The sequence below is a fragment of the Syngnathus leptorhynchus genome, chromosome 4, assembly GCF_054491065.1.
Source record: "Syngnathus leptorhynchus isolate UIUO chromosome 4, UIUO_Slep, whole genome shotgun sequence".
Lineage (NCBI taxonomy): Eukaryota > Metazoa > Chordata > Actinopteri > Syngnathiformes > Syngnathidae > Syngnathus > Syngnathus leptorhynchus.
This window is the reverse complement of record NC_141198.1, coordinates 11,214,210-11,238,094: the sequence shown is the minus strand read 5'-3', so window position 1 is coordinate 11,238,094 and position 23,885 is coordinate 11,214,210. Positions and strand designations below refer to the sequence as shown.

At 41.4% G+C, this 23,885-nt stretch overlaps 1 protein-coding gene across 1 annotated transcript; it reads left to right on the top strand.

The window, feature by feature from the left end:
• Positions 1 to 16,543: 16,543 nt before the first annotated feature.
• Positions 16,544 to 22,969, top strand: slc14a2 (solute carrier family 14 member 2). The gene is made up of 9 exons (XM_085909933.1): positions 16,544 to 16,617; positions 17,486 to 17,651; positions 18,032 to 18,221; positions 18,368 to 18,496; positions 19,899 to 20,091; positions 20,265 to 20,412; positions 20,533 to 20,667; positions 20,745 to 20,794; positions 20,885 to 22,969. Exons 1-9 carry the CDS (start codon positions 16,594 to 16,596, stop codon positions 21,275 to 21,277), a joined length of 1,428 nt encoding a protein of 475 aa, XP_085766059.1. The 5' UTR covers positions 16,544 to 16,593; the 3' UTR covers positions 21,278 to 22,969.
• The last annotated feature ends 916 nt before the right edge of the window (positions 22,970 to 23,885 follow it).

Sequence of the window (23,885 nt, the reverse complement as noted above, 5' to 3'; positions counted from 1 at the left end):
GGTACTTCCCATATGAGAGGAAGTTGTAGTTGATGCAAACTCCATCTTTTCTCGTCCTGTAATTTTTAGCATCCAAGTGTCCTAATAGCTTTGCCCAAATTGTGAAAATTGACGAGAAGAACGCTAGTTATGATGTGGAATTGGTCATAGTGACTATATCATATGTATATCGCCCACCCTTATTTATGAGCCTACAAATGACATAATCTGCCTATTTTGCATGTTTCAAGCAGTTCCCAAACAAATATGCAAGAGGTGCCAGCAGGCCTTAACACTGACTAAGTCAGGATGCAAAATGAGGAGCCATAAATTCAGCACAGATCATGTTGCATTTCAAGCCAACTAAGCAAGACGCTGCCGTGTCACCATGCAGCGCCTCCATTCATCTCTGTTGTTTGCGCTTCCAAAGATGGATCGAGCTGGCAACACCGCTCCCCCTGCCCCCTCCCTCTTCTCTTCCCTCTGCACAACTCAAGCAGTGATTGTAGACACCACCTGGTGGACAAGTGCGTCAGCCCAACTCAGGTTCTATCAGACCTGCAAGCATCCAATAAGTTCTTTATAAGAGGTACTGGAAGTGTAGTTCAGCCCGTGCACAGTAAAATCATTTCCAATATCAAAAATTAGCAGTACCAAGAACTTGAGCATGCACATTGAAATGATCCGCTTTACAAATTCAAAAGTGACAGTCTGAATTTATAACAAGCTACTTTAATACAAAAGGACAAAAATATCCCAAAGGTGTGGTATACATATTTTAGTTTCATTTTGTTTTAAAATGACTATAGCCTGGGATACGAGTGACCCAACTTTGGAGCGTATTGAAATAAGATTTTAATCAAAGATAAATCATGAATGAACATGATGTTGGTGGAGAGATCATTGCTTTTTCATTTTTTATGTGCCCCAAAACCACTGGCTTCTGTTGCCATGGTGACTGTGCAACTCTTTGCAGGCTGATTTGTGTACACTACAAATAGCAAAATTGTGCAAATCTAGAAGTATTATGAATACTCGTGTCCATTTTATTATCGTAAGTCCCCAGCCACCACTGTGGCATCCTCGAGGAAGCTAAAGGTCCCGACGCCGTGTGTCGTCCCCACTGTAGCACAAGGAAGGGCTTCGCATGATTCTCTTTGATGAGAAGAAGCCACCAAATCTTTTCACTTTAGTCTCCCTCATCCACTGTAGCGCATTCCCCCTTTTCGCACTCCCTCGCAAATCTCCTAATAAGCCATCGCTCTGTCTCCTGTAATTTGCCAGACAAGTCTATTATATGATACACTCATATTTTATTAATGGACCCCTGGAGTGAACACACACCTCTTTGTGAATGAGATGATGTGACACACAGGGAGCCCTCTTCTGTTAAAAAATGATTTCAAGTCCCAAGTTAGTTTTCATTGTGTGTGTCACACACACACTTGGACACCACTACACACTTCATTACACCACTATCAAAACAATGATTGCATGGAAGCAGGGTAGCTTTGAAATGAAAACATCAGGAAAATAAAAATAACTGTTATTTAAACATTTCTCTTTCCTCTGGAAACCTAATTAAAAAAAAAACGAGTTGCTTTTGTACCACGTTGGAGCATGCTGATTCACTGATGTGTTTATTGCAGGTGATAAAATGTGACGTGCAATGCATATAAAAATGGGTTAATGACAATAAAAGTAAGCAAGTAAGTAAGTAAGTAAAACCTATAGCACTTTACATGGTTACAGAATTCAGTTGTAAAACAACAGCCACGTGTGTGTGTGTCTGTGTCTATATTAATTGATTTATAGAAGCTGTGATGGGGAATTGTTAAAAAAAATGGTTCATCCTCCCTTTCAATTCATTAATTTATGACCATGTTTAAATCTTTATGATGAATGCCTAAAATATTAGGCATGGTTAATACATTTCTATCCCATCGGCAGAAATAATTAGTCATCTGAAGCTGTCTGATGAAGGTGAATTTATGAATTAGCATCTGTTTATTTTTTTTGCAGAAATGGCTCACATTTCTCGTTTGAGTTGCTCGTCCAAAAATGCTTGAAAGAACGTTTGTAGCAAATGGTCGGCATGATTATATAAACTCTTCTGTGGTGATTTTGTTGTTGTTGTTGTTATTTGTATGTCTATATGACATGATCCTTTCTATCCCTACAAGCCACATTACATAACTCTCCTATTATTTTTCTAGCCAACAAAGCAGAGGCTTGATTCAAACAAGGTCATGAGAATCATTTAGTGTCTCTTTTGATCAATTGATTTGTGACACGTTCTGCTTTTCACAGCCTTTGTTGTACACTGGCTTTTCTTGAGTGTGTTTCTTTTCCTGCTTTGACTTTGCTCTTGCATGTGCATGCTGTGTGTGCATGTGTGCATACATGTGCACTAGTGCGTGCGTCTCATGAGTGTCAGAACAGTATTATTGTAAACATGTCATTTGATGGCGAAGACTGGTTCAGGTTGTTGGCTGACTGCCTCTCTTTCATTTGGAACATAGCTGCCAACATCTGGACTATGTCAACACTCTCCGTCTGCATGTGTGTGTGTGCGCGCGCATGTGTGACGGTCCCCCTGGCTCGGCAACTGTCAACGATTAAATCGAGAACAGATTTGCTCAGATCAATGACAGGTTTGGTGTTAATAATTGGAGCTACAGTATATTCTGTCTCGAGTCCAGGTTGCCAGTAGAGGAATCACAGAAAGAGCGCTTGCAATCACTTTGCAGGCCCTGCAAAGACCCTCAACCTCAAGTATTCAATTCATGTTGTGCTTTGAAAAAAAGATCATTCAAAAGGTAATCGGGTTGCATTTCTATAGCTTTCTACTTGAAGTAGTGTGATACTATAGGTTAAATGAAAGGTTTTGGATTTTCTTTTTTTTTTTTAGCATCAGACAGACAAGCCACAAGATGATTTGGGGGTTTTGTGCCCCCTAATTGAAGTACACTAAGTGCACCCTGAATCTTATTTACTAGTTCAAGATTGAGTCCGGATCTCGATCTTATTCGTCCATCAGTTTTCTATTCTTATGGAGTTGTAAGTCGTAGGTTTCTGGAGCCTATCCCAGCTAACTTCCACAAAAGGCAAACTACACCCTGGACAGATCTCCAGCTTATCTCAAGGCATATTGAGATTTTTCACACTCACTCACTTAGTGAGTGGCAACAGAACCACCACTGCCTGCACTAAGTCAGATAAGTGTGTAACCAGCACTGAAAACTATTTGATTATTATGTCAAAAAAATATTTCAAATTGTTCTGTGTTATGCAAGAAGGAATTTTCATGCTTTCCAAACATACTTTGATGCAGTTTGAAGAGTGTGAGAAACAGGGCAGCAAACAACGGAAAGTTAGACCTAGGCCGACATTGTTATTTACTTTAGACAGGGCAGGCAAGTTGTTGCCGTGGTGAGATGTTAGAATTACAAAACCCGTCAGAGCTAGTATGTGGGATTTCAATCTGATCTCATTTATTTCTTTAAAATGGAAGCAGATGCTTTAGTGTGTGTGAGTGGTGTTGTGTGTGTGTGTGTGTGTGTGTGTGTGTGTGTGTGTGTGTGTGTGTGTGTGTGTGTGTGTGTGTGTGTGTGTGTGTGTGTGTGAGAGAGAGAGAGAGAGAGAGAGAGAGAGAGAGAGAGAGAGAGAGAGAGAGAGAGAGAGAGAGAGAGAGAGAGAGAGAGAGAGAGAGAGAGAGAGAGAGAGAGAGAGAGAGAGAGAGAGAGAGAGAGAGAGAGAGAGAGAGAGAGAGAGAGAGAGAGAGAGAGAGAGAGAGAGAGAGAGAGAGTAGGCAAAAAAGGCAAAAAGGTAGGCAGTCCATTGTTTTATTCCACTGATATTTAATTGAAGGAACAGACTGTTTCCCTGCTTTAATTACAAGCCGTCAAGCCGACAGAGGGAAATCCTGAGATATGGCCACTTGTGCCATCCATCCATCCATCCATCCATCCATCCATCCATCTTCTTCCGCTTATCTGGGGTCGAATTGCGGGCGCAGCAGCTTTCAGAAGGACTCCCAGATTTCCCTGTCACTTGTGCGCTGTACAGAAAGCCAATTATGGGACTAAACTGGAATAGCTGGTTTAAAATATTTGCTGTCTCTGGACACTGGAAAAACTTTTTTCAGAGTAATGGTTTTCATTGTAAAACCATTGTAAATGTTTTCATTGTAATGGTTAGCACTCCGGACTCTTAATCACCAGATCCGAGTTCAAGTCTCAGTGGAATCTCAACTATTTTGGCATTTACCTATTCCTATCTGTACTGCTTGTGAGCTGCTCAATAAAACCAAATACGTAACTTCCATGCAATTCTAGGGAGGGTTCAATAGTGTAGTGGTTAGTGCTCTAGACTCTTACCCCCAAAGACCTGTGTTCAAATCTCAGTGGAACCTGAAATGTTTTGGCATTTACCTATTCCTATCTGTACTATTTGCTTGTGAGCTGCTCATTAAAACCAAATACGTAACTTCCATGCAATTCTAGCGAGTTTTTAATAGTGTAGTGGTTAGTGCTCTGGACTCTCATCCCAAAGACCCGAGTTCAAATCTCAGTGGAACCTCAACTGTTTTGGCATTTACCTATTCCTATCTGTACTATTTGGGGTTGGAGTTAGGGCTAGGGCTAGGGGTTAAGACTGGGGTTAGGGTTAGGGTTAGAGCTAGGGTTAGGGGTTGGAGCTAGGGTTAGGGTTAGAGCTAGGGTTAGGGTTAGGGGTTGGAGCTAGGGTTAGGGCTAGAGCTAGGGTTGGGGGTTAGGGTTAGGCTAGGATTAGGGTGAGGGTAAGGGTTAGAGCTAGGGGTTAGGACTGGGGTTAGGGTTAAGGTTAAGGTTAGGGCTAGTATTAGGGTCGGGGTTAGGGTTTGGGTTAGGGTTAAGGTTAGGGCTAGGATTAGGGTCGGGGTTAGAGCTAGGGTTAGGGTTAGAGCTAGGGATAGGTTTCGGGTTAGGGTTAGGCATTAGGGTTAGAGCTAGGGTTAGGGGTTAGGGTTGGGTTTAGTGCTAGGGTTAGGGTTAGAGTTAGGGTAGGGGTTAGAGTTAGGGTTAGAGCTAGGGTTGGGGCTAGGGGCTAGGGGTTAGGGGTTAGGGTTAAAGCTAGGGTTAGGGTTAGAGCTAGGGTTAGGGGTTAGGGTTAGGGCTAGGATTAGGGTTGGGGTTAGAGGATTAGGGTTAGGGTTAGAGTCAATTATGTTGTCATTTAGCTGAGAAATTTTGTAATAGTAGGTCATGCCCCAAAATGCCATCAGAAGAATATGCAAAGCAACAGTTTTGGGGGGAATAGAGGAAAATCACGGTGGTTATCTTGTGCATGTGTATTTGGATCCAGTTGGAGTGAGCTCAGCATATTTTGGGTTTGTAGACACTCTTGTTATGACTGAGCTCTGTCAAGTGCTGGACTGAGATGTGTTTGTGTTGGCTGGAAGAGGGATGGAGTCCGCTCACCTACTGCGGGCCCAAGAACTCTGCAGGGGGCCAACCCAATCCGTAGCTTCGTCTGACAGCTTAATCGGAATTTAACTTCTACCATGGACAAAAGTAAAAGTAAGTTTAAAAAAAGGACGTAAACAATTGTCCATTGGAGGAAGTGAACATTCAGGCAGGACTGAAGTATCGTGCTAACTTCCAAATGATGAATTAACTGATAGCGTGTTTGCTTCCACAAGGACATTCTGGGCTCGATAAAGAGGTGGAGGTAAAGATCACTCATTAATTAAGTGAGCCATCACGGATGACTAGACTCAGTTTGATGGTCACAGTCGGCTCGTACGATGTTAATTTAGTGTGCCTCGCTCGGGGGATTTGGCCCGTCTCCCACTGCGAGCTAAGCGCACTAGGAAAAAGGATACAGTCACTTCAAGTGAGTGTTTGAGGGCTTAATTGTCATTACACCCCGGTGTCTTTTCGACGTTGGAAAGACTGCTCCACTGTACATTGTTTGACTTGATTTTGACTAGCAGTGATCCAGGGAGCTTATGAAAGGGGGAGGGGGGTAAACCCTGTGAAGGAGGCTCTCCATTAGATTGAATGGAGTGAGAGGCCTTTGCGGAAGTTTGGACTAAAGGCTGTATTGAAATGTCACAGATAATCATTTGCTCAGATGTGAAGATGGCGCTTCCAAAGCCTCCATGGGCCATCTGCCTCACAACAAAATGTTGCTAGCACGAGGGTGGCGGGGGCGGTCGGTGGTGGTGGTGGTGGTGGGGGGGTTCATTTGGCGCCACCACCGCAAGCTTCATCTGATCCATGTTTTTCTTTTTTCGTCTTTACTTTGCCCCTAATAACATTATTCTCCGGTCACGGTCACATGGAAAGCAGATGATCTTCAGTCGTAAAAGAAAGGGGGAAAAAAAACTGTTTTGAGAAAGGAATTAAAATATCGGAGCTGCCAATGTTTTGACTTAGTGGACAAAGCCTCGAGGCGAGAAGGAGGCTTGGAGTGAGCGAGAGCAGGAAGCTGCGAGAATGTCAAACATCAGTCGGCTTTACTGACTCATGACAGGGATTAAGCATCTCCAGCATTGTTGGAGATGTTAAGGAATTATCAAACTGCCTGGGAGTGACCTACAGAGGAACTTCAAGTGTTAGCGGCATATCAATTAGCCAGACATTAGAAAGTGAAAATGACACCATGCATTTGCAAATCTCAAGTCTCTGATAAATGGCACAAGTTGCAAACTGCAATTATCAAATAAATGAATGTCATGGTGAATTCAACAGCTCTTAAAATTGCCTCTGCTTGAATTTCAAGAGACATTTTAAATTAGGACAATTTCTAATGATGGTATTTTATGTGCTGTGTTCGCTTAATAATCGATGTAATGACATTTTAATGCTCTTTTTTTTTTTTCTTCTAAACAAGACAGTGACAAGTGATCCACTCATTCATGCGATAAAACATGCGTGCCATATACAGTATTCCTACCATTTATCTCCATGTTTTATTTGTTGTCAGTGTTTGTGTGCTGTAAAATTTCAAACACCAACATTAATCTGTCATGTGCTGCACAGGCTGCAACTCCTCTCTGAGTAATTTACGCCGATTTTGACTATTTAATGTTCATGTCAGCTTGCACGATGGCTGTGCGGTTATGTTTCACCGTGGGTGAGCAGTTTATTTTCGAGTAGAGCAGGGAAACCTGCTAATTTACTATCTTTCAAACAGATGTCACATGTATGCACCATACAGTGTTGGCCAACGCGTCTCAGTTCAGAAGTTGAACAAATATGAAATGGTATATTTGTATGTGCGCATTTTTAAAATACTGTAGAGAACTGACTTAAGGCAAAAATCCAAGACTAGCTGCCAATTATAGATGAGCTGGCTTTTCAGCCACTCTTCATGTATAGATGTCAATCATTTTAGTCGCTAATATGCCTTCAAGTTTAAAATGATGACTGTTTTGGTGGAGTAGTTAAGAGTATACCGTTACAAAAACTAAAAACGAGTAATAGTAAATGTATTGCATTGGGCAATAAACTTCCCCATGGTTGCCATGAACAAGCCAATTGGTTTCCTTCCAGCAACCAAAGCCAAGTTTATACAGTCAACCAAATCTTCTCAACATTTTATAGTCACAAAAGTTGTCGTGTGTTTGCAAGCAGGCATGTCACAGTTGCTAACATGGACTGTCAGAGACTCACATTATCCGATGCTTGCATGTGTGAGTGTGAGTGTGTGTGTGTGTGTGTGTGTGTGTGTGTGTGTGTGTGTGTGTGTGTGTGTGTGTGTGTGTGTGTGTGTGTGTTTCGCCTTGGAGGAATGCCATGCAGCTGGAAGCCATCATCCAACCACTTTCTGTCTTCTTCTCTCCCTCCTTCTTATTTCTCCTTCTCTTCATCTTTGCTGTCTGCTCTCAATTTCTCTGTCTGATTTTCATTCTCCACGTTTCTGCGTGAGCTCAGAGTTGACTTGACCGGGTTTTTTTTTTTTTTTTCAGCCTCCCGTTTGTGTTGCCTTTCTCGCTCTTTGCAGTTCAAAGACGGATTTTCCACCAGAGCTCAATCATCCAGTCTTGTCTTTCATCCAGACTGTTTCCCCATCAGTGTGCTGTTATAATATATGTTTACTTGGCCTCTGAAGTTCTCCTCATCTTGTTTGGGGCCCAGCGCACGTCATAAGTGATGGATGGCAAACGTGTAAACATTGATTACATACTGTGCACTGAATGAAAATGTCACCACAAAACCAGAGAGGTGAGGAAGAACGTTTAACAACACAAACAAGTGAAAAGTGCAACGAGGATGAAACAAGACTGTGAACAATTCAGCCTTTGTCCTCGCATGCACACACGTGCACGCACGCACGCACGCAAGCACACGCATGCATGCTCATACATAATCTGTTGTGTTGGCTATGAGGGAAGTGAAAGTTTATTGGAAGTTAAAGAGGAGAAACAACCAGCCAGTTCATTTAAGAAGGGCGAGACTCCTCATTCTCCCCTGCAGTCTTGCCAAAGTTCCCTTTTCTCTGCCAATCCATTTCTTTTGCAAGATTAATAGCACAACACAATGTACAAACATTTATTTTATGAACACCGGAAGCCTTAAAATGAAGTTTGTTTTATTGACCCCCCCTGGATTTACATTTTAATGCAGATGGTGTCAAGAGAGGTCCACTACTTCTGGCTAAGAATAAACGTGATTCAATGTAACTGTTTTACAATATTCATCAACAGTCATGTACAACTAAATATTTGTCAGATTGTTTGGTCTGCATTCGAAATATGTTCAATTATAAAAACACAGGGGGCCCGAGGCTGTTGTTTCTTGGACTTCCTTTATCTTCAAGTCTTCACTTCATGGGTTTGCACTACACACACGCACACCACACACACGCACACATAAAAAAAAAAAATCAGTTCAATGAGGTTATAATGTGGTCCAATTGTGCCACAGTATTGCCATTGCCGTTTTTTCACATGAAAGTGATTTTGTTCTCTCCCTGCAACCTCGGAAGTGGTAGCCAGGTTTGTAGGTGGAATGTTACTGTCCTCTGTGGTGAAAGTGCGGGATTGCACCAATAAAGATATCCAGGAGTAGTGATGTGCATTCATTCCAGTTCTGAATCTTTAGAATCAGTTCACTCAAAAGATTCGTTCAAACGAATCATTCAACAAACCGTCCAACACACACACACTGATCCTTTTTTTTTTTCTTATAAATCAAATAATCAAAAATCATGGTCAAAACTCTCACCCCCACTTTTTGATTGGCTGTTGGATCAGTGACGTCACTTGGACACTCCATTAGGTACACCGCCATTTTCAGGTGTACCTAATCACAGGCCACTTCATTAGGGAAAAATCATGGTCAAAATTTAAATGAAAGTGAAAAGTGCCACACCCAAACAACCCCCCACTTTCTGATTGGCTGTTTGATCCGTGACGTCACAAGGACACTCCATTAGGTACACCGCCATTTTCAGGTGTACCTAATCACAGGCCACTTCATTAGGGAAAAATCATGGTCAAAATTTAAATGAAAGTGAAAAGTGCCACACCCAAACAACCCCCCACTTTCTGATTGGCTGTTTGATCTGTGACGTCACAAGGACACTCCATTAGGTACGCCGCCATTTTCAGGTGTACCTAATCACAGGCCACTTCATTAGGGAAAAATCATGGTCAAAATTTAAATGAAAGTGAAAAGTGCCACACCCAAACAACCCCCCACTTTCTGATTGGCTGGTTGATCTGTGACGTCACACGGACACTCCATTAGGTACACCGCCATTTTCAGGTGTACCTAATCACAGGCCACTTCATTAGGGAAAAATCATGGTCAAAATTTAAATGAAAGTGAAAAGTGCCACACCCAAACAACCCCCCACTTTCTGATTGGCTGTTTGATCTGTGACGTCACAAGGACACTCCATTAGGTACACCGCCATTTTCAGGTGTACCTAATCACAGGCCACTTCATTAGGGAAAAATCATGGTCAAAATTTAAATGAAAGTGAAAAGTGCCACACCCAAACAACCCCCCACTTTCTGATTGGCTGTTTGATCTGTGACGTCACAAGGACACTCCATTAGGTACGCCGCCATTTTCAGGTGTACCTAATGACAGGCCACTTCATTAGGGAAAAATCATGGTCAAAATTTAAATGAAAGTGAAAAGTGCCACACCCAAACAACCCCCCACTTTCTGATTGGCTGGTTGATCTGTGACGTCACACGGACACTCCATTAGGTACACCGCCATTTTCAGGTGTACCTAATCACAGGCCACTTCATTAGGGAAAAATCATGGTCAAAATTTAAATGAAAGTGAAAAGTGCCACACCCAAACAACCCCCCACTTTCTGATTGGCTGTTTGATCTGTGACGTCACAAGGACACTCCATTAGGTACGCCGCCATTTTCAGGTGTACCTAATGACAGGCCACTTCATTAGGGAAAAATCATGGTCAAAATTTAAATGAAAGTGAAAAGTGCCACACCCAAACAACCCCCCACTTTCTGATTGGCTGGTTGATCTGTGACGTCACACGGACACTCCATTAGGTACACCGCCATTTTCAGGTGTACCTAATCACAGGCCACTTCATTAGGGAAAAATCATGGTCAAAATTTAAATGAAAGTGAAAAGTGCCACACCCAAACAACCCCCCACTTTCTGATTGGCTGTTTGATCTGTGACGTCACAAGGACACTCCATTAGGTACACCGCCATTTTCAGGTGTACCTAATCACAGGCCACTTCATTAGGGAAAAATCATGGTCAAAATTTAAATGAAAGTGAAAAGTGCCACACCCAAACAACCCCCCACTTTCTGATTGGCTGTTTGATCTGTGACGTCACAAGGACACTCCATTAGGTACGCCGCCATTTTCAGGTGTACCTAATCACAGGCCACTTCATTAGGGAAAAATCATGGTCAAAATTTAAATGAAAGTGAAAAGTGCCACACCCAAACAACCCCCCACTTTCTGATTGGCTGGTTGATCTGTGACGTCACACGGACACTCCATTAGGTACACCGCCATTTTTAGGTGTACCTAATCACAGGCCACTTCATTAGGGAAAAATCATGGTCAAAATTTAAATGAAAGTGAAAAGTGCCACACCCAAACAACCCCCCACTTTCTGATTGGCTGTTTGATCTGTGACGTCACAAGGACACTCCATTAGGTACACCGCCATTTTCAGGTGTACCTAATCACAGGCCACTTCATTAGGGAAAAATCATGGTCAAAATTTAAATGAAAGTGAAAAGTGCCACACCCAAACAACCCCCCACTTTCTGATTGGCTGTTTGATCTGTGACGTCACAAGGACACTCCATTAGGTACGCCGCCATTTTCAGGTGTACCTAATCACAGGCCACTTCATTAGGGAAAAATCATGGTCAAAATTTAAATGAAAGTGAAAAGTGCCACACCCAAACAACCCCCCACTTTCTGATTGGCTGTTTGATCTGTGACGTCACAAGGACACTCCATTAGGTACACCGCCATTTTCAGGTGTACCTAATCACAGGCCACTTCATTAGGGAAAAATCATGGTCAAAATTTAAATGAAAGTGAAAAGTGCCACACCCAAACAACCCCCCACTTTCTGATTGGCTGTTTGATCTGTGACGTCACAAGGACACTCCATTAGGTACGCCGCCATTTTCAGGTGTACCTAATCACAGGCCACTTCATTAGGGAAAAATCATGGTCAAAATTTAAATGAAAGTGAAAAGTGCCACACCCAAACAACCCCCCACTTTCTGATTGGCTGTTTGATCTGTGACGTCACAAGGACACTCCATTAGGTACGCCGCCATTTTCAGGTGTACCTAATCACAGGCCACTTCATTAGGGAAAAATCATGGTCAAAATTTAAATGAAAGTGAAAAGTGCCACACCCAAACAACCCCCCACTTTCTGATTGGCTGGTTGATCTGTGACGTCACACGGACACTCCATTAGGTACACCGCCATTTTTAGGTGTACCTAATCACAGGCCACTTCATTAGGGAAAAATCATGGTCAAAATTTAAATGAAAGTGAAAAGTGCCACACCCAAACAACCCCCCACTTTCTGATTGGCTGTTTGATCTGTGACGTCACAAGGACACTCCATTAGGTACACCGCCATTTTCAGGTGTACCTAATCACAGGCCACTTCATTAGGGAAAAATCATGGTCAAAATTTAAATGAAAGTGAAAAGTGCCACACCCAAACAACCCCCCACTTTCTGATTGGCTGTTTGATCTGTGACGTCACAAGGACACTCCATTAGGTACGCCGCCATTTTCAGGTGTACCTAATGACAGGCCACTTCATTAGGGAAAAATCATGGTCAAAATTTAAATGAAAGTGAAAAGTGCCACACCCAAACAACCCCCCACTTTCTGATTGGCTGGTTGATCTGTGACGTCACACGGACACTCCATTAGGTACACCGCCATTTTCAGGTGTACCTAATCACAGGCCACTTCATTAGGGAAAAATCATGGTCAAAATTTAAATGAAAGTGAAAAGTGCCACACCCAAACAACCCCCCACTTTCTGATTGGCTGTTTGATCTGTGACGTCACAAGGACACTCCATTAGGTACACCGCCATTTTCAGGTGTACCTAATCACAGGCCACTTCATTAGGGAAAAATCATGGTCAAAATTTAAATGAAAGTGAAAAGTGCCACACCCAAACAACCCCCCACTTTCTGATTGGCTGTTTGATCTGTGACGTCACAAGGACACTCCATTAGGTACGCCGCCATTTTCAGGTGTACCTAATCACAGGCCACTTCATTAGGGAAAAATCATGGTCAAAATTTAAATGAAAGTGAAAAGTGCCACACCCAAACAACCCCCCACTTTCTGATTGGCTGTTTGATCTGTGACGTCAGAAGGACACTCCATTAGGTACGCCGCCATTTTCAGGTGTACCTAATCACAGGCCACTTCATTAGGGAAAAATCATGGTCAAAATTTAAATGAAAGTGAAAAGTGCCACACCCAAACAACCCCCCACTTTCTGATTGGCTGTTTGATCTGTGACGTCACAAGGACACTCCATTAGGTACGCCGCCATTTTCAGGTGTACCTAATCACAGGCCACTTCATTAGGGAAAAATCATGGTCAAAATTTAAATGAAAGTGAAAAGTGCCACACCCAAACAACCCCCCACTTTCTGATTGGCTGGTTGATCTGTGACGTCACACGGACACTCCATTAGGTACACCGCCATTTTTAGGTGTACCTAATCACAGGCCACTTCATTAGGGAAAAATCATGGTCAAAATTTAAATGAAAGTGAAAAGTGCCACACCCAAACAACCCCCCACTTTCTGATTGGCTGTTTGATCTGTGACGTCACAAGGACACTCCATTAGGTACACCGCCATTTTCAGGTGTACCTAATCACAGGCCACTTCATTAGGGAAAAATCATGGTCAAAATTTAAATGAAAGTGAAAAGTGCCACACCCAAACAACCCCCCACTTTCTGATTGGCTGTTTGATCTGTGACGTCACAAGGACACTCCATTAGGTACGCCGCCATTTTCAGGTGTACCTAATCACAGGCCACTTCATTAGGGAAAAATCATGGTCAAAATTTAAATGAAAGTGAAAAGTGCCACACCCAAACAACCCCCCACTTTCTGATTGGCTGGTTGATCTGTGACGTCACACGGACACTCCATTAGGTACACCGCCATTTTCAGGTGTACCTAATCACAGGCCACTTCATTAGGGAAAAATCATGGTCAAAATTTAAATGAAAGTGAAAAGTGCCACACCCAAACAACCCCCCACTTTCTGATTGGCTGTTTGATCCGTGACGTCATTCGGACACTCTATTACCCAAATGTCTGATTTTTGTTTTAATTGGCGAATATAAAAACAAGGAATAAAACACCAGACAAGTTTTAACATAAATGTTTATTAAAATAATAATAATAATACAATTCACGACTCATTCATGAACGGAAAGGTACGTCATTTTCTTCTTCGTTTTGTTTTACGGTGAGGTGACACCAGCTTCAATGCGTATTACCGACACCTACTGGTTGAAGTTATGAACTGTCATATGAACTCTCGTTCACTGAAAAGATTCGTACTTTTGAACGAATCGTTCACTCACGAGCCAACACTGTCCAGGAGGAGTTGGCTAAAGACAGATCACATTCTGTACTGTTACTGACTTCAGACAAAATGACAGACTACACACTGGCCTGGTTCCCAGTCAATCACAGGGCTTATATAGACAAACAGCCAGGCACACTCATTAAATTTAAATGCAGTACAAGTAGTTAAAAAGTTGTTTCAATGATGTTTGTCACAAAATAAAATATCACAATTTGCTTGAACTAATTTTCCTAATTTTCCTAAAATTTAAAGTCAAATCTATGCAATGTATAACAACAAAATATGGCAACCTGAGTGAACTTGGCCCCCACCCCATGCGAAATATTGAGAAAAGTCTGCTGCGTTTCTGCTGTAATAATAAAAAAAAAATCTGAAGAATTGTGCTGCTACTCTTTTTTTTTTTTTTTTCAGGTATTAGAGATGCGTTTTTAAATGATCTAGAATTCACCCAGCCTCCCAAATGGTCCTGAAACGCCATTCTTTTGTGATGGTTCATGCTGCAAAACATTGTGCTACTAGTTTTATAGGTATTGTGTGTTTTAAGTTCTAGCGATGACATCATCCAGCCCCAATCGAAAAGCTCTTTTGAATATTTTTACGACACAAACCAATTAATTAAGCACAATCACAACAATTTCCCTCAAATTTTGCATGGGTTGGAGGAGCGGCTTCATGCAAGTAACAGCAAAGTTTAGGTTATGCCAATCAGTTTGTGTTGTTGGCCCAAGAAAGAGAGAGACACTTGCACATTCTTCTGCTCCATCCTTGTTTTGGCTGTATAACAAGCATAAAGGTTGGAAACTAAATTGACATTTGATGAGGAAAAAGTCCAGAAAGCCCAAGTGCAAATGCATCAAGAATTTCTCAGTGTTCAGAAAGAGAGGCTCAGAAAAAGGGGCAAATTGTACAAGTTGCACACAAACACACACAGATGGAGATGTGGCCAGGCGTCTAGCCAGAGAGAAGGAAACTCACATTCTTGTGATGGGGAGTCATCCAGTATCAGGTTCCATAGACTCTGACTGAAGCTGGAATACACACGCACACACACGCACATAAACTCATGGCTCTCGCACACACACTGAAAAGAATCACAGGGCACATATTTTTGTGGTCCTTTCAAAGTATGCTGTCTGCAAGAAAAAAAAAATAGTGCCTCTATTCCACTAATCTTGTCAGGTCTTTTCTTAAGTGTCTGTTATTTGCATGGCTTCACTGATTTGCAATATTGAGAAAAGGACATAAATGAAAGTGTGAAAGTATGAGGCCATCGGCCCAGGTAAAGAGATGAGGTGACATAATCATGACACTTCCTGTTTTGTTCACCAGATGTCAGTATCAGCCAAAAGTGATGCTACCCGTGATTTTGTTTATGAGACAGTTATTTTTGTTTTTGTTTTTCTGGTAGCATGACGTTATGTAACAATGCTGGAAAAAATGTATTCCTATTTTATTGTTGATTTCAGTGTTTGATAATACAATTTTTTTTTGATGTAACCTTTTGAGGGAGTCGTGGGGAAAATGAAAATAAAAACAATGTAATAATAAAAGGTGACCAAGGCTTAGGTGTGAGTCTTCAACTAAATCATTTTCAGAATCTCAAAAAGGACACCCGTTTCTAAAAAAAATAAAAAATAATCAAATAAAATAAAATAAAATAAAAAAGCATGCCCATGAGCAACCCTTGTGAGGATAAGCAGTTCGGAAGATGAATTAATTTTTATCGACATGATAAATACACCCAGCAATAAAGACATTTACAAAGTTAGAGTTATCAGAAGGTAAAAGTAGACCAAAAGTCGACACAGCCCTGTTTGTTTTTTATCATTTAATAAGAAAAATGAGACCTAGATAAAAACGTTTTTCATACAAATGCAAACTGAAAAACAACTAATTTGCCATCCTTTGCACTACCTACGATCAAACCCCAAATAAAGTTTTGTATTTGGTGTTGACTTTTCTTCACAGTAACACAGTCAAACTTTACAAGTCCGCAAAGAGGTTCCAAAGGACTACTAAGACTGCAAGAACATGGGTTGGAATCCCACTATGAACAAAAATGTGGTAGAAATAAAAAGGTAATCATTTGTGGAGATGCCCTTGACCAAAGTTTTTCTCTCTAGCACATAACTGCATATGTGTGATGTGGTTCACTTGTGAGCATGCAACGCAAACTTTGCATAGATCAGAAAGGGAGTTGAAATTGACAATGAGTATTATTCATTCAATGCCAATCATCCCTTGACAGAAGAAAGGCTTCCAGAACACTTGTATGACAGCTAACAGAAAAATGTAAAGCATATAAACAAAAGAAAATGTAAGCCAGCTAAAGTTATTTATATACAAGAGAATTTTTTGCAAGTATTTTCTTGAAAACACATGGGTGGGGCAGAGATAAAAGATTTTTTAAGGGAGCAAAAAGAGGTGGTGCAAGATAGGCAGGACTTAGTTGTGATGCAACGCTTAAAGACCTTTCATGCCAAGCCAGTACTTAACCATTTGAACTTATGCCGAGGTCACTTTTTACAAAGGTAAGAGGATCATGTACATTTTTTTTTTTATATATATATATATATATATATATATATATATATATATATATATATATATATATATATATATATATATATATATCAAATGTCAGCCTTGCATAAATATTTACCAGGGATATATTTTTTACCTTTAATGTGGTAAATTAGGCCAGTGTTTGTCAACCTTTTTTTCATTCACGGCACACTCGAGACACACCGACAAAAAACTGTTAAGACATAGCCACCTATATTAACAATATAGTCATTCTTATCAAAGTGTCTTGAATAGGAATCAACTCAAAAACGTATTTTATCATCTCTTATATTTCTTCTTTCAAATGAAAAGTGCACTTAAAGTGCAATAATATTTGGGAAAGATTTCACTGTTACAATATGAAAAGTTGCATGTACAAAATGTCAATCTCAGTATATTTTACTCAGTGTGAAACCTGTGCATGTTTGGATGAACACTGAGCTGATATCCTGGTTAATTTGTTTTCAAAAAATATTATTAGACCAATTAGGTGAAATTGGATAATTTTCCACGGCACACCTGACGATCACTCACGGCACAGCACAGTGGTTGACAAACACTGAATTGGGCAACAGAATATTTACAAGCTTTTCTTATTACACACACGTTATAATTATTAAAGCCATCCTTTCTGACAGTGGCTTTCTCGAATTATGGATAGTGCATGCGTATGAGATTGAGCATTTGTAAAAACAAATTATACTGATCTGTTTCCTGAGGATATTGATGGGATTATCGAGATCTCTGTACGAGTCGTGCACTTCCACATATGCGTGTGCGCAAATCCTCAGTGATGAGGATTGAGCAATGTTCAATTATGAATTGTTGCTGCAGGAATTGCAACCCCTGATGGCACAACTTGACCTGAAGCGTGAGAATGACAAGCAGGCCGTCCAGCCAGCGGCACAAGTCACATGCCTACGGCGGGCCAAGGCTCGCTTCTTGAAGGGGGTCTCCTATTTTGCCGGAGATATGGCGATTTTTGCAAAGTGGATGGAAAGTAGGTTTACATTAAAAGCCAACACCTACATCGTTATTTTGATGCCCTCTCAGGGAGCAGTCTATAAACTGGGACATGTTCCAGCTCCCTGCTAGACCCACACTTTCTCCTGCTTCTGTTAGAATTTAGCTGACTTTGCATTTAGATGTTTATCAACATTAATAAATTCCTTGGCTGTTTTCAGTGCTTGCTTAACTTATTAGTTTCAACGAGAAAATAAAAGCTATTCCAAAAGGTGCCCTGCAACTGAGTATCAACCAGAATACGCTCAACCTCACCCGTGACACTCGCACTGGGACAGGAGTGTTCCATGGAGCATTCAAATGTTGAGGCAGACAGAAGGTAACATTGACACGCTATCTTCTTTATTTTTCTTCAAGAACAGTTTTTCTTGCTCCAGTTGCTGGACTGGGTCCTGCGTGGAGCCGCCCAGGTTATGTTTGTTAACAACCCATTGAGTGGCCTCATTATCTTTGCGGGCCTCATCCTGCAGAACTACTGGTGGGCATTGAACGGGTTTGTGGGGACTCTCTTTGCTACCATTTCAGCCCTCATTCTACGACAGAACAGGTTAGTCATTCATTTTTTGTTATTAAACTAGTGGTGTAGGCTCTTGGTTTCTTAACAGGAAGTAAAAGCGTGTAGATACAAACTCCCATTGGGAGCAATGGTTAAAAAATATTCTGAATCGTTTGGGCTGTCGTGATTTTTTTCAGAGGAGCAATTGCTGCGGGACTGTATGGCTACAATGGTATCCTCGTGGGCTTGTTGATGGCTGTCTTCTCCAATGCTGGAAACTGGTACTGGTGGCTCTTGCTGCCTAACATCTTCCTTTCCATGATGTGGTAAGATGTTATGATTGGAGTCATATTTAATGAATTTGTCAAAATAAAATCAATAACATTAACAATGTTAATTAAAAAAAAAAAAAAAACATGAATATCTCATGATAATAATGGACCTTAATCGGCCACCTGTCATGGAATGATGGGAAAGGGGAACAGGAGAACAGGGACCAATACGGGCAACAGACAGGTAGTATAGCGGACAGCAACGGGGCAAGACGACAGGAGCAAAAACAGATGTGAACTTAAAGTATCCATCCGTCCGCCCGTCCGTCCATCCATCCATCCATCCATCCATCCATCCATCCATCCATCCATCCATCCATCCATCCACCCAAACAGATGACCGAGCTTCTCACCCAATCTCTAAGGGAGAGCTTGGATAGCCTGAGGAGGAAACTCATTTTGGCCGCTTGTATCCGGGATCTCGTTATTTCGGTCACGACCCATAGCTTGTGACCTTAGGTGAGGGTAGAAGCATAGATCAACAAGTCAATTGAGAGCTGAGCCGAAAGGCGAAGCTCTCTAGTCATCACGACGGACCGGTATAGAGTCTGCATCACAGCAGACGCTGCACCGATCCGCCTGTCGATTTTACGCTCCATCCTGCCCTCGCAGCTTCTGTAGCTGGGGATCGGACCGCCCCTCACTTAGGACCCTTTTACCATGGGTGACCCTGCCAGGAGCATAAAGCCCCAAACAACTTGGGTCCTAGGATCATTAGGACACACAAACCCGTCCACCACGATAAGGTGACGACTCATGGAGGGGGAACTTAGAGTAACTAGAGTAAACAGAGACAGCGTGAACAGAGACAGTGTAAACAGGGACAGAGTAGACAAGTCGTCACATAGGATCGCACGGGCAAGGCTTAATTAAATACATGAGGGATAATGAAGAGCGGGTGACAGTAATTGCGTGATTAATGGAGACGCTCAAGCAAGAAGGGGTGAGACCAAAGATATGTGAACAGATGAACACAGAATGTGTGCGGCAGAAACGCCCATTCGCTGGGTGATTGGCGTGACTGGGAGCACAGATGTGGCCTCACCAAAATGTCGTCAAACCAGTTGTGGCAAGGGGTGGAAAAATGGGGTAGTAATGGTTGGCTCGTCGAAGTGACTAAATTGACCCATCGGGGTTAATTGTCAGAGTGACAATTATCTTTATGGCTAAGTACGCAAAAACATACAAAGAATTTTGAAGGTTGAGTTATTCTAATAGTGGAGCAACAACTAGAACAAAAAGAACATAGGAGAGTCATATAATGAATCCTAATGAGGACGAATACTATACCAAACGGATTTGCAACTCGCTTGGTACATGTCAACCAAATAGTTAGCCAGATCCCATCATTGATTATTACATCTATCAGAGGTTTACAAATTTGGGTTTGTTTCAGCCCAGTCCTGTCCAGTGCCTTGGCATCCATTAACAGTCGTTGGGATCTGCCAGTCTTCACGCTGCCATTCAACATTCTGGTGTGCCTCCACATGGTGGCCACAGGTCACTACAACCACCACTTTCCTCAAGTCCTCATCCAACCACGCACCGAGCTGCCTAATATCACCTGGGAGGAAATCGACGTTGCCAAGGTCAGATGCTTGCATATGTTGAACACAACCAATTCATGTCAACGTAAGAAATCAACCACTCTTAGTAGGCTCTTAAGCGTCCACATTGATTCAAAGAGGTCCAAAGTTTTCCTTCCAGGCTTCGGAGGTCCGGGGTTGTTTTTGTGAACATCCGGAAATGAATGTCCCCTCAGCTGTTCATGTCGGTTCCCGTGGGAGTTGGCCAGGTCTATGGCTGTGACAACCCTTGGACAGGAGGCATCTTCATCATCTCACTCTTTATCTCCTCCCCCATCACGTGTGCTCACGCCGTCCTCGGATCGACAATTGGCATGCTTACAGGTAGGTCCGCTAAATAAATGTCATGTTTTAAAACCCCCATCTCCCAAGATGATATTGAGCTAGCTGTTGTGAGTGACCCAAATAGATGTTGTTGATCTCTTTTTGCATTTTGCTGCACAGGCCTGGCTTTGGCAGCTCCGTTTGGCGCAATTTATTTTGGACTTTGGGGATACAACTGCGTGCTGGCATGCATTGCCATTGGCGGAATGTTTTACGCGCTCACTTGGCAAGTGCACCTGCTTGCTATCACTTGCGGTGAGTTGGCATGGCAATCATTGTTTGAGGTTTTAATGAACGTCATTATTCATCATCTTTTCTTTTCTGCTCTGTAGGCTTTTTCTGTGCATACCTGGGCTCTGCCATTGCCAACATCATGTCAGCGGTATGTTTTCCAAATCATAAATCAGTATTATGTTAACCCCATCCACATTGCATTGGTATGAACAGCAAGTTGTTGTTTTTTTTTTTACAGTTTGGTCTCCCAGCCTGCACGTGGCCCTTCTGTCTCTCTGCGCTTACATTTTTGCTCATCACCACAGAAACCAATAAGATCTTCAAGCTGCCACTAGCCAAAGTCACCTACCCAGAGAAAAATCTGTGCTATTTCTGGAAAATGAAGAAACAGGAGAAGCAGGAGAAGGTGGACGAAGAGCAGAAGAAAAAGGAGGAGCAGCAGAGAACTAATGTTGATGAGATAATATTGAACGAGAAAGAAGAGCTGAGGCTCAACCTCAATGCTATGGAGGAAGCCAACATGACACAAATTGTCATAGGGCCCCAAACAGAGACCGAGCAAAGTGACACTGGGGAGGAAACAACTACAGAGGACAACCAGACACATGAAATGCTTACAAATTATGTATGAAAAAGAAATACATAATTTCTTTCTTCAAAAGAAAAGTATTAAAAAATACTTAACCCAGGGAAAAGGGTTTGCAAAATAAGCAGATCTACAGCAGAGAAAAAAAATGAAACTGTGACAATTTTTACATCTTTTAAAAAAAAATAAAAAATTATATTATGTTGTATACCAAAATCCTCACCAAATTTGAGTCTAACAACTTACTCTCTGGCAACGTCGCCAATTACCTTATTGGTGCCAAAAACACGAATGCATGAATGAGTGTTTCTGTGCTGATGGAAAGTTTTGTTAAATATCACTCTTACACTCTCATACTCATCACTAGGAGTTCTGGTTTGACAAGCCTCACCAAAGAAATTGAATGGTTGCGGGGTCAGGCCACCAGTTCACAGCCGTTACATTGCACACTGCATGAAATTAGTCTGCATGGTTGTCATCCCAGAAGGAAAAACCACCCATAAAGATAATGCAGGTTGCTGAAGATAAGCAGACTAAGAAGTCAGACATGTATTGCTGGAATCATGTCTCATGGTTTGATGAGACCGAGATAAACCTATTTGGTCACGATGCTGTACAAACGCAGCAACTGTGTTTAGCGGGCGGCATGATTACTTGGCATTGGAGAGGGAGCTACAGTTAAAGCATTGAAGGAACCAACCTGTGAAGCTCTCACCCAAGACGGTTCAAGCGGACCTTCGGAAATCCCACATACATGGTCAAGTTTGATGAATAACGAGTGTTCCCATTTTTGTGTCTGTGGGACATTTGATTATGAGTGAAGTAGGTTGTCATTATTAGACTCTCATATTGTCCTAGTTAACATTGTACAGAATCACATTTTGTGATAAATGTTACCTACTCAGCATCCATTACAGCCTGGCCATTCTGGAAGGTGATTTCCCCCATTTGTCATCCCTTCTCATTTGCACTAATTTAGTTCAAAAAGACTTTGGTCTTTCTTCGGGCTTTTGCAAAGGTGAATATGAAGTAAGATACTATTAAACGAAGCTGCAGGGAAGCTCGTCACACTTGGAGTGCTGCTGCTAGTCAAGTGACTTGCCCTTTGGAAAACATAGTTGAAATATTTGTCGACTAACAAAGTGACTGAATGGTATCAGCAATAAAGTGAAAAGCTGAATCGTGGCTTCAAAAGATTTCTTAGCATAGAGGCTGTCCTCTAGAGAGATATGAGGAATGGTCACATAATGACACAAAATGAGTTTGTGATGCTACAAACGGAAAGATGAGTGACCACAGACAACTTCATTTTAGTACTGCATCATTACAAATTCTAGTTTTGATTTGATTTCTTCATTCGCACATATTGCATTGCAGAATTTATTGCACTACACTATTTAGTGTATTTGACATTTTCTAAATTTCATGTGTGTAAGCTGTACAATATATTTAATGTACAGTAGCCTATTTGGGGATACATGATCTGAAATTTCCAAAAAGAACATTTTAAATACTCAATAACGTGCCAGGGACCTTTATTTACTGGACTGGTCTGAAACTCCTCATTTGAGTAACATGACTTAAGTAACTAAAGTGAATTTATAGCATAGAATTAGCAACTACATGAAATATAGCCACATGGCATTTAGGGTATTAGCGTGTTGGCACTTGACCTGAATTTCTCATTGTAAAGAACCATTTTACAGTACATATAAGATCTGATCATGTAAACTCATGTGTAACTAGATGTTCATGACAGCTTTGACGCAGTAAAGATTCTATCAGCATTCGCTTATGACATTGTTCTTCATCATACTCACAGCTCTTGCACTGCACATGTTGACACCTTTGCCACTGCACGTGTTGCTGGGTTTGCTTTGGTAGTTAAAAGGGCAACTGGATATTTTATGCTGTCTAAACCTGTAGGGAAATAGGAGGGACACACGTTCACAGAAGAAAATATTACTCTTCAATTTCAAAGAATACTTCAGGTTTCAATGATAAAATAAAAATCAAAGGTCACAGTTTTAGTCTTTCAGTTTTGTAACATTGGACTTTGTCCACAGATGTGGGAACACTGCTTGAAAAATTCAATTGATCTCTCCACTTCGGCATCCTTGAGTTGTTTGGACTACTAAAGTCTCTCCGAATAATAAAGATGGCGGATTTGCGAAACCGTTTGGCTGCACCCATTACCTTGTTTGGTAGTCCCACCCACACATAATAAATAAAAATGCGTAATAGAAAATGTAGAAAACTGAATGGAGTAAAAAAAATAATAATAATAATAGCCCCCCAAACAGATCATAAAAGCCTCAAAGATGAGCTCATGACTGACCAAAACACAAGTGACAGTTATTTAATTGCAACTTCATTAATCGTTGATATTTTCACTTCATTTTCTTATATATACACTCTATAATTAGACTTAAGTTGAATGCAAATATGAATATCTGTAATAGCTTTTGGTTGGATGAATCTATATGACTTTGAGTTTTACATAAAAATTAAAATTACATCCATAATGACCCTACTGAGGACAAAAAGTCAGACACCGGTGTTTGATTCTTTGAAGTTGAGCCCTTTGGTAATTGGCCGATGAAGACAAAAAAAAAAATCTAGGCTGCTACGCCCACTCAATGCAAGACAGCTA

What these genes read in the sequence shown, in the direction of transcription:
- slc14a2 (XM_085909933.1), top strand. Translation starts at nt 16,594, where the DNA reads ATGCCGAGGTCACTTTTTACAAAG. An exon ending in CCTGCTTGCTATCACTTGCG is followed by an intron (nt 20,668 to 20,744) that starts GTGAGTTGGCAT and finishes TCTGCTCTGTAG; the next exon opens with GCTTTTTCTGTGCATACCTG. An exon ending in TTGCCAACATCATGTCAGCG is followed by an intron (nt 20,795 to 20,884) that starts GTATGTTTTCCA and finishes TTTTTTTTACAG; the next exon opens with TTTGGTCTCCCAGCCTGCAC.